Here is an 11,659-nt window from a genome sequence, read left to right on the forward strand (position 1 = left end):
ATATACCACTGACCGTGGAAAATGCCACTGGGCATGACCTGTTTACATTTTAGGGGCATGATAGTGTCACTGTACTAGAATCCCATCCTCCATTGTTACTCCTGGCTAAAATTGTGTGAAGTCGGTTACGAGTTTCGTCATTTTCAAGCCAGTTTAGAGTTTGTCATTTTGGGAATTAATTCAAATGGTTTTGTCAGTGGTGTTTGATCTTTACCGGAGCTTGCCATTGCAGTAATGTTACCACTACGAGAGCAGATTTAACTGCATGAGCAAGCTGAGCTCTGTCACTAATGTCTTAAAGTTGGCCCAGCAGGGCACCCGTCTCTGGGAGCACGGTCGTCAAGTCACCATTTACTGGCGGCTCCTTGATCTGTGCTTGAGTTTTAAGTGACGCCAACTACCACAGTCTTTGGAAATCTGGATACTTGTGAGGCAGGTGACTATTGGAATCCTGGATTTTGCAAAGATTTTCCCCTGCATGTGAGGATCTGAGATTTTGACATGATAGTGAAAGGTTGACCTTTCGAGGAGGAAGGGGCTGATATGGAGAGGAAAATATATGAAATTCATGCCACAAACGCAGAAAATGTATTTGTCCTTCACAGTTTGGGGAGATATTCTTATTCAACTGCCAGGACTGCATCTGTCGCGAGGGCGGAAATGGCATCTTGTGCGAGCCGCACAGGTGCATGAAGCAACGGAGCGCCGCCTGCAATGAGGACGGATTCTACCCTGTCATCCAGATCAACCCCAATGACCCGTGCTGCAACGAGACCGTCTGCAGTAAGCGCGCACGCTCTCTTTTCGCATGCTGAATACAGACCTGGAAGGTTCTAGAAACTCACTCGGCAAGGGATTGTACCACTAGGCCTCTTTAGGGCCGGAGTTAAAGCGCTTTAGCTGCCTGGCAACATCTCATGCCAGCATTACAGTCTCTCCGCTCATTAAGTCCACTGATACTTAATTCAGGACTGATATTACCTCTAAACCTTTCCACCCAAAAATCCAAACTCCCATATGGTAAGAAAAGGACCACTACCAGTTGACAAAGCCTTACCCTGGGGTCTGCCCATCTTACTTTATGAGAATGGGAAACTCATGTTACAGGAATGCTTAAACACAATAAGTCTGGCTGAAAACGGGTACAGCTCTTCAGCCGAGCGATGTCATACAAAGACAAGCATGCTCAAAGACAACAGGTCTGGCCTGGTAACAATGGTAACATCATTGGTGCATAGGGCGCCTTGGTGTGTTAGCACTCAATGGTATTTGGTGAACTTAGAAAATCCCCAGGAGGACATTTCAGTATAGGCCCAGTCTCAGCAGATGTGGGGAGGCTTACAACAAATCATCCACACCTCCAAAAGACTTCAAAGGTCACAGATTGGGTGTAATCCATATTTTGTAAAGCATAATCATATACCCCTTAAGGTTTCAAGGCGCTGGGGGCCGTCGGGGAGATTAAGTGAGGTATTGCCCAGAGTCACATAGTGCTGAGCTGAGCAGCCGCTGGCGCCTATGGTCAAACCGGGAGCCCCAAGCTCCGGCGTCAGCCGCTCTGGCCGCTGCGCCACACCTCTTTCATGGGTGGGCTTGTAGGGTCCATGTCTGGGTGAAGGACAGAGGATGTCGGAATGTGTGTATGTAGAGGTATAGTGCTTAGATGCAAGCTGCACACATGCAGGGCAGTGCACGATGGTCAGCAGTGCTGTGTATGGATTGTAGCAGAAAGGCATTCTGGACTCTCTGGGTAATATGACAGTTTTCAACCGCGTTATTGGTATTATCACACAACAGTTGTGTAGCGCACTCCTGCACATGTAAAACTCTAGTGTCCAGCCAATATTTTCCTTCAGCTGTGTCTTTCTTTTCCTAGGATGCAACGCCAGTTTGTGCCCAACGCAACATCCCAACTGCGGCCTGGGATTCGATGCTGTTGGCACCATTCCCGAAGGCAGATGCTGCCCCGTCTACGAGTGTGGTAGGTACAACATCTCTGGGCATGACATAACTTTTACAGTCCAAGCAAAGAGCAGTGATGAACCATGCAGTGACTTCTGGGGACCCAGCAGAGAGTATGTTTATTTTTCTCACAAGCGCCCTCTTCTGGATAGCAGAAACGAATAATACAAGACCGCACTTAAGGAATACTTGTATTCTCCGCACTCCCCTGTCCCTTTGACACCCAGCCCTCTGCCATCCTTTACATGAATTCAAGTGCAGGCTGCTCAGAGTCTACGGCCTCCTGACAGCCCATAGGTCTGCAGTCAAACATGGACCAGTTGTGTTGCCTTCCTCCTGTCACCGAAGTGTGGGTTACTGGCCACAGCGCTAATGAGGACAAGGCTCTAATTTCTGTTGTCCACATAGTGGAAAGAGAGAAATGAACTCGGAGATAATAAGAGGGGCAGCCCCTTCTGTGTCTCTTTATTTATTTACTTATTTATTTATGTTTGTTCGGAAGTGTTAAGTTGCCATGTGTCTTACCTGTGAATGTATGGGATATGTATTAGCAAGTTGAACTGAATGCCATGGTGTTTTTGGCCCAGGCACTGCACTGCCATGGAATCATGCGTTGGTCAAGCTGCAGGAAGCCCCAGTGCAGTAACTGTAGGGCTGCTGGTCACGGAATAGGTGCACTGGGGGCCGGGTAGAGGTTTTAGGACATGAACCACTGGGGAATGGATGTAGTAGTGCAGCCACACGCTAGCCTCAGTATATGGATCAGAGGGCTTGCTGGTCATAGAAGGGGTGCAGCCCCAGTGTTACATGGGTTAACTTGAGCAGGAGTATTCAGGGCTTCTGCTCAATGAAGACCAGCCATGGCACGGACGCCTAGGGGTACAAAGGCCAATTGCTAGCACGAAGTCCGAGGTGTGTTGACAGATAAGGGTGTGGATAGCTATAAAAACGTGAGTTTTTGAGGGTAGAGATGCTAAGCGTTGCGGTTATGCAGACACACAGATATACGACTTAGCGCTGATATCAGCAACCCTCCCCCCACACACTTGGTTAATAGCTACTTAGAACATAAGAAATTAAATGAATTAGACAACACTTGATTTGGTGGTAAAACTTGACGGGGGCTCCCAGGGGGCCCCAAAGAGTGGAGCACAAGTGCTAGTGCCGAATGGGGCACTAAGGGGCTTGACTTTTAGGCGGGCACACTTCATGTGCCGTGGGTAGCCACACTACAATACTGCTACTGGTCTTCTGTCATGATGAAATCACAGAAGTGTAGAGCTGCTAGCTTCTGAAAATTGTTCACTGTGTGAGGAGAGGGCTGTGTGTGGAGGGGTGAGGCTTTGTGCCTGAGGCACTTTAATTCACTACCTACCCTCACACCAAAACCCTCCAAAGCTTTTGAGGCATCTGTCAATGTCCTAGAGGGGTTTTGCAACCTGGAATGGACATGGCCTGTGCCGAGCCTCCAGACTATTGGTTGGAAACCTACTCTCTGCAAGGGCTGCCGGTTCATTATGTGCACCCTGTGTGACATCAGCGCCTCACCGTTTGACTGTGTGGAGGAACCCAATATTGTGTGACACACAGTGGAAGCAAGTGAGTTGGAAGGTCTGAAACTGTCCAGCTTGTTGCTCTTGTCAAGCAGAGGTCTAGTCTGTCACCTAGGTTGGGGCGGCCCGGGAAAGCCGGATCCCAAGGTGAAATGAGAAAACTTATCAAAACAGTGCTAATAGCCAGGGGAGGTGGGAACTGGATACCAGACTTGAAGTAGAAGCACTTCGACTGAAATAACAAATGTAGGGTATGTAAGACTGTTCAAGGAAACAATAGACCCAACTAACATTCCGCCTTTTCCAAACTTTCTTTTGCAGTCCGCAAAAATGTCTGCGTACACGGAGGAGCTGAGTATCAGGTAGGTGTACAAGGACTTTCACTTGTGAGTCACACAAATTGTGCAAACATGTACTTGTTTCATTAGTGGGAGTTCCGGGATTGAGTCTGTGACTGAGCTTTTATGTGCTATGTGCCTGCTGCAGGTCTGACTGATTCTAGAGGGTATCTGGGTGGACACGTGAACTCTCATTTAAGGTTACATTGTTTTTAATTCTTCTATTGTAGCCTAACTCTCCAGTCTTTTCGGACAAGTGTCAGAGTTGTGTCTGCAGACCAGCAGTCAACAGCACTTCTGGGCCAACGGTGTCATGTGAACATGTTCCCTGCAACGTCCAGTGCGAACCGGTATGTCTTTAGCACAGAGAACTTCTTGTGTATTACAGAACTGACAGATTGTCTTAACTGTCCGATTCTGCTCAATCCCAGTGATTTATTTGCACTTTATCATCTTGGTGCCCTAGGCCCAGAGTTGATGAAGTTTTGTGCTGATGGTCACACAATGCAAAGCAGCGCAAACAGTAGCAACTGATCAACTCTTGCCCACAAAAACCATTTGGCTTACAATTTGACCCTCATGCAGCACCTAATTCTCTGTTTATGTATGAAATGGGGTCAAGGGAAGTGTTTTTGGGGGACCAGTAAACAACACATATGTTTTGATGCAAATCCAGATCTATTAGATTGGACTAATATGGTTTTGCCCCAAGTCCTAACGCCAGGTTAAAGAAGGAGCAGGTAAGTGGTCATGCAGTATATCACCTGCTATACTTATGTATTATATGTGTGTTTCGCAAGAGCACACATCTTTCATGTTTCGGCCTTGTGCTGCTTTTAACATTTAAGAATGTGTACTGTTAGGAGTACTCGAGTACCAATCCTAGGCTAGACACTGCTGGTTTGTCCTCATGCCACAATGCGAGGGTGCACACCACAAAGTATAGCTTGAGTTAGTGCAAGCACGTCCGGTGACATTATCAGTAGGCAACTCTTGCTAAATCTGCTGCTGCACGATGTTTTGAACCTTTACACAATGCAACTGTGAAATTTTTCATTCAGCGTTCAGTTGCATGGAGGACAGTCTAGACCCTATTCTGTGTGTAACTCCTATGTATTCTCTTGTGCGATCGTAAAACGTTTTTGTACAAAGATTTTCTACTGAAATTAATAAAACATTTCTCTAAAGATTTTATTTTTTGACAGACGCTATTTTGGCTGATGCACTGTACTCTTTGCTCATTTGCAATAATTATCCTGTCCAAAGCCTACTGTGTTCCTTTCATGTGTTTGGTAATATTTAGAATATATGTACCAGAGAAGTTTGACCTCTATGTAGAAATCCACAGTGACCTCTGAGTGTCCTCGCCCTGGCCTCTGAAACTGAACAAAATATCCATCAGTTCTGTGCGCCTTGTTGTATCAAAAATTTGATGATGGGTGTTGTTGGTGATGTATCAAAGGGCCTTTTAAGCACCACCTACATGTGTTTTCCAAACCATGTTGTGTGTTGGATACACTTACGAGGTTTACATTCCCCAAGCCAATGGTACATTTCCAGTCTCTAAAAGTGAATGCAGCCATTGTCATATCGTCTCGAGAAAGGTCAATAGTTTAGGTCAAAAAGTGCTCACAGATCAACTGCTCCAACTTTTCAATCAGGCAAACGTAAACACATTTAGCAAAGTGAAACTTCTTAGGGAGCACATACAGATTTTTAACCATTTGCAGCTGGGGTGGAAGAAGCAAATTAGTCACAGTTTGTAAACTGTATATTAAATAATTTGTGCAACCCTTGCCAGAGTAAACTGCACTGGCAAAGAAGAAACCAGTGCTTAATTTGAGCTGGTGGTGTCCAGTGCTCAGCAGGAGCACTTAATTGTGAACACACGTATGACAGTCTGCCACTTTCTGGTGCTGTTTGTGTAATTTTGAGAAGGGCACAACAAAAGTTGTTTATTAATACAAAACACATAAAAAATGCCTAGCACTTTCCGCCCAAGTCATCCCTTTAGTTTTTGGGGACCTGGAATAGTGTGAATTGTCACACTTGTAGGATTTTGACAGTTAGCAGTTGTATTGGTATTGTCCTTGGCAGCACTGGCAGGGGCAATGGGCGGGGCAAGCTGCAGTGGCCTCATGATGAGGGCCCTTACACTTATTTGTTTTCAAATTAAGTACTGGCTGAATCCATGTAAGGTCTTTGAGAAGAACAATAAGGATGAATATTTGTTATGGTTAATTATGTTCATAAATACTTACTTTGCCTGCAGACCCCCCGGTGGTGTATTTTGGCTGTACTGAGGGCCTCAACTTTTCCACTCTGCTCCTACAGTCCAAGGACAACTCTCTGCTCAAGTGTTGATGTAGAGATGTATCTAATATCTACTCCTTCCTTTCCAGGGATTCACCCTGATGAGCAACGTCAGGAATGAATGTTGTGGTGTCTGTCAGCAAACTCACTGCATATTGAAGGTGGACGGTGTGACTAAACTACTTAGAGTAAGTTGCAAGTTACTCAGAACAAGTGCCTCTAGTGCAGAGCATGGTGGGAACTTTTTCCTTAAGATTTGTGAACGCGAGAACCGATGGAATCAAAGGCAGACTGCAGATTTTCCCTGGCTTTGATGGTCAGAAAATATGGATTTTATTAAAGATATGGAGGCTAATGTTATTTTCTCCCCTGCCAACCCCGTTTCTCAAAGTTCACAGCATATTTTAAAATTAGAAACATTTGCCCATTGTACAAAGTGTTGTATGCCAGCTTAGAGTGCTGCCAAGCCTTAGATACTCACTGTCTCTCCTCTCTGTCATATCTGTCTCTAGAATGGAGAGACAATCCCATCTCAGAATGATAACTGCACCATGTACAGCTGCACCGTGATCAGGAATCAGTTCATCACCTCCACGTCCCACATCTCCTGCCCACCGTTCTATGAGGAGGACTGTATGCCTGTAAGTATCACTGGACATAAGGTCACATACTCCCATACACACAGGTTTATAGTGACTGGCTGGGCAGTTGGTACAGTGAATTTCCCATACGATGGCTCCGTGGTTGGGCACACTCTGCAGGCATTTGCTCATAATGTTGGAAACCTGGTGGGCTCTTCTCAGACTTTCATTCTTTTAGCTTTGACTAAAAATGTAGCACTCAGCTGGCCAGTATGGGCGGCTATGATTTAAGCGCCTGAAGGTGATTACGTTTTTGGTGGGCACTTTATAAACAGGCCGTATCAGCAACTCGCACAAACCAGTTTGAATTGACGCCATAAAAGGATTCCGATTGTGCTAAATGAATGTAGCCCCTTTCCTGGGGTCTTAGCCAAAATGCAAGTGCAGAGGCATTGCTCAGGGTTGATAACGACAGTTCAAACGCTTCTCTCACAGAAGTGCTTATTACATCGTTTAACATTTATGTATGACTCTAAGTGGGGCTAATTTTTTACATATTCAGTAGTTGCCCTGAATAAATGCCATCGGATCATTCTCCTGCAGTAATTGACATCCCCTGCTGAACATGCCTAGTGTTCTAGCAGACACACAAGGCACGTATCTCTTTGGTATGGAGCGTCGATCATTCCTGTTAAGAATTGTGTTTTTAGATCTACATCTTATTTGCCCTTCGACATCTCTCTTTTAGCTACTAAGAACTACTGCCCACTTTTCTACCATTTCTTATTAAGTATAGATATATACCCGTTGTCAGAGACAACTCAGAGGGATCTACTTCAGGGCTTCAGACTGTAGTCCTGGAATCTGATAGGCTGAGAAGAACCGTTCATATTTTGCTAAAAGTAGATCTAGATATCAAAGCCCCACCCCTAGACAGCCATCCAGCTGTAGGTGACCTACTGTATTGTACCTGACTGACCCCGCTGAGGCCACTTGGCTATCCGCGGCTTGCCTGGAGCCATTGTTGACTCATCCAAGGCTCCAGGCGGCCTCCATAGGAACGGATTGAACGCAGCCTTTCTATGCAGGGGAGCGAGATGGATAATGTGTGTGATGGCATAGTGGAAGTGGAGGAAATGCAGATTAGGCAGAAGATGTGTCCTCAGTTTAAAGACCTTTGTCTACTGTTGTCACAATTATATGATCTACTGCAATGCACAATGGAGCTGTGAAACATTCATTCAAAACATTGAAAAACACCTCTGTGCCTCACACATGCTGCTCATTGAAATGGTTAGAAGCTGATTACAACCTCAAAAATTCAGCAGTCATGGGGGAAGAGAGTGGAGACATTTTCATTTCCTAAATGCATTTTGAACTATTTAAATTTACAAAGGTGTCATTTAAAGAGTGTGCTCTCATATCTTTCTGCAGGGTACAGTTGAGCTGATGCCCAATGGCTGCTGTAAAGTCTGTGAGTATTGGCAGCTTCGAATTCACATTTACACTCACAAGTAGGGGATGATATTTCCTCATCCTCCACCTCTTCAGTTCATGCCTTTTCAACTCTTCTCTCACTTCCATTCCTCTCTCGGGGCATCACCCTCTGCCTTTTGCCTTCTTTTATTGGCAACTATTCTTCACTGTCTCTTGTGTTAGCATCCTATATCTTTCTCCTCTTTTTTTCTCCGTTCTTCTCTTTTCTTCCACCTTCTTTAGTTTGCCATCACACTGTTCTTGCGTGTGTCTGTTTTGTTCCCTTTGCTCCCTGTACTTTCTCTGCTGTTCTTTCTTTGTTTTACTCAGGTCTTGTCTTCCTAGTGGTTGCCATTTCTGGTTGTCTATCACTGTAGTGTTTACACTTCATTCCTCATCTGTTTCTGCAGGCATTGAGCAGAAGACCGCTTGTGAGGTGAAACAATTCGAAGACTACATTTCCCACAACAACTGCACGTCCTCTGAGAAGGTGACAGTGCAGCAGTGCGAGGGCTCCTGTGGAACCTACTCCATGTACGTGAGATTCTGAGAACTCCTGGGTTGTTGTACAGAGGGCCAGTCTAGTTTCAATAGCACAGCAAGTTTTTCTCTCCTAATCTACACTGTAATACATACGGCAATATCAACAAATATGAGTCTGGTTTTCTTGAATGTCCTGGGACATGTCATGACCTACTATTTTAGTTACACTGAACCACTGGATCTTGATTGTAGTGATGATTTGAGACTCATTAATGATGTTTCCTGGTTTCTATATGAAGATCTGACTGATTTGAATGATTATTTACAATGTTTGAGTTGTCATTTCCGATTATTGAAGGATCTTGAGGTGAATGGATAATGCTTTGTGATATATGAATTATGATTCCTGGTGTGTGTATGAAGTTTGAGTTGTGTGAATGATTATTTTGAGTTTGTGAATGATAATTTAAGATGTGAGATTGATGATTCCGGGATTTTGTCAGAAGTTTTGAGTTGCATGAAAGATTTTCTGATATGTGTGAGGGATGATTTGAGATGGTTGGTTGATGCTTCCTTGTTTGTGTATCAAGATTTGAGTTGTCTGAAGGATCCTTTGAGAAGCTTTAATGAGGATTTGAGACATGTGAATTATATTTCTTGGTTTGTGTATGAAGAATCGAGTTGTATGAAGGAATTAATGAGTTGTGTGAATGATGATTTGAGATGCATGAAAGATTATTCATGGATTGCATACGAGAATCTGAGTTGTGTCAATGATTAGTTATAGTCTGTAAAGGATGATATGAGATGTGTTAATGGCAATTCATGCTTTGTTTATGCAGTGTTGCATTGTATGCATGATTGTTTAGGATGTTTGAGGGGTAATTTGAGATGTTTGAAGGATCCTTTGAAGTGTATGAACGATGATATCCGATATGGGAATGAAGATTCCTGGTTTGTATATACATTTTTGTATGTGTGAATGGTTATTTTGGGTGTGTGAATGATGATGTAAGATGTAGAATGATGATTATGGGATTATTAAGCACTCTTTTAGGTGTGTGAGGGATGATTTGGAATGATTAATTGGCGCTTTGAGATGTTTAATTGATGATTCCTCATTTGTGCATCAAGATTTGAGTTGTCTAAAGGATTCTTTGCTGCGGATGATTGAGATGTGTCAATGATGGTCCTTGGCTCGTGTATGAATATTAGAATTGCATGGATGATTATTTGGGGTGTGTGAATGATGATTTAAGACCGGTGAATGACTTAAGTACAGTGAATGATTATTTGGGATGTGTGAATGATGCACCATTTATAATATTTCACTACATAAGACACGGCAATGCCATGTAACAAGCTGATGACAGAGAATGTATTTCATTACCTGGGGCTGCAGTTGAGAGGAGTGCCCCACCAAAACGGAAGGGGGTCTGCAGAGTCCCGAGTTGGTGTCTGCTATGTTTTGAGTGAAATGTTTTGTGCTCATCCATTGACTGGTCGTGTCAGGGTGATATGCAGCTTAAAGCCAGGTGCACAAAGAGACATTTTGTATGGAATTAATGTCTCCCTTCTTTTTTTGCAGGTACTCTGCCAGGGCGAATTCAATGTCCCACAAGTGCACTTGCTGCCAGGAGCTGGCGACCAGCGAGAGGCCTGTGGTTCTGCACTGCAGTGACGGGACGCAGGTCAACCACCAGTACATGTTTGTTGAGAAGTGCGGCTGCATAAGCACTAACTGTGGCCCGAGCACTGACAAGCGTGCCCGAAGAGACACCCACCGACTCCGGAGGTCGAAGCCAAACTACAACTTACCTTGAGAAGGGGTAGGACTCTGGCTTGAGAAACAACGGAACTCCTCTTGAACATTTTCAAACTGCGAACACTTAAATAAATTCTTTGCTTCTGAGAAGGCCTTTCCCTCTTGTGCTCCACAAGAATTCAATTGATAGCCTATTTATTTACTCTGGAGAACCAGTACTCTACTGGACAGCACTTTGCAACAATGAAATGTCTGTGACCTCACTGTCACATCCTTCCTTCCTTTAATAAACGTATTCTGGTAAAGTAAGAGAATGTTTTTGCGATAGATTGCATTATTTTCCAGTGTGGTGCTTCAGAAACTAAATCTTGCACTGACACTGTCAAAGCTGAGTAACGAAAGTAGAGTGACACTAAACTACCGCAAGCCCACACAGCCCATTAGAATGGGAACCATGATTTGAAATCTGGAACTCTTCTGACCTAAAATTGTCCATGTGTATCTAACGTTCTGTTTATATTCTGAAAATAATGGTTGATTTGTGCTGAATGGGTTTAATGCTGAAAAGAAAACATTTAAAATATCTTTGGTTGAATTCCATTTGGTAAGTTACAAAGTGTTTCTACTGGATGCAGTTACTTATAAATGTTTTTTAGACACATCTTAAACTGCTGTTCACTTGAACTGAGCAGCAGATTCCCGTTCCATCTTGGAATTGGCCTTTGATGATGACTACTGGTGCCTGTTAGCCATGTGATCGCAAAAGAATCTATATTCAAAAAGTAGAATTTCCTATCGTTTTATATTGTCTACATATAAACCAGAAGTGCAACACCGAAGTCTTGTAAATGGCTGAAATAGAAACCATTTGTAATAGTCCAACTGGAATTTTCATCATGGGCGCCGCGAGATGAGGTATTACTAGAAAAAAACATTGTACAATGAAGTTGGCAGCAGACATGAGGGGAGAAGATTCAGTCTTCCTATTCTTGAAGGGGTCTGAGACTGCATCGGGGCTTGTAAAAAGATACACAAGGGCAGGTGCTTCATGTGTGCAAAAATCGGAAGGGCCATTGCCAGCAGGTGTGGAAAGCGAAGAATGATGTTTCCCCTGCAGGGTTGGTGGCCACGAGCAAACTAACTCAACGTTTCCACTGGAGTAAAGATTTTTACCAATCAACACATCCA

General features: G+C 44.0%; 1 protein-coding gene across 1 annotated transcript in view; it reads left to right on the plus strand.

The window, feature by feature from the left end:
* The window catches only part of MUC2 (mucin 2, oligomeric mucus/gel-forming), a 165,956-nt gene extending 155,176 nt beyond the window's left edge, over positions 1-10,780 (plus strand). The window contains exons 50-58 of the mRNA XM_085644898.1: positions 606-783; positions 1,877-1,981; positions 3,837-3,877; positions 4,084-4,203; positions 6,256-6,354; positions 6,679-6,807; positions 8,182-8,221; positions 8,634-8,757; positions 10,295-10,780. Coding sequence (XP_085501024.1) covers positions 606-783; positions 1,877-1,981; positions 3,837-3,877; positions 4,084-4,203; positions 6,256-6,354; positions 6,679-6,807; positions 8,182-8,221; positions 8,634-8,757; positions 10,295-10,529 — 1,071 coding nt within the window. The 3' untranslated portion in view covers positions 10,530-10,780. The remainder of the gene's footprint in view (positions 1-605; positions 784-1,876; positions 1,982-3,836; positions 3,878-4,083; positions 4,204-6,255; positions 6,355-6,678; positions 6,808-8,181; positions 8,222-8,633; positions 8,758-10,294) is intronic.
* The last annotated feature ends 879 nt before the right edge of the window (positions 10,781-11,659 follow it).

The sequence above is a fragment of the Triturus cristatus genome, chromosome 3_1 (genome assembly GCF_964204655.1).
Source record: "Triturus cristatus chromosome 3_1, aTriCri1.1, whole genome shotgun sequence".
Taxonomy (NCBI): domain Eukaryota; kingdom Metazoa; phylum Chordata; class Amphibia; order Caudata; family Salamandridae; genus Triturus; species Triturus cristatus.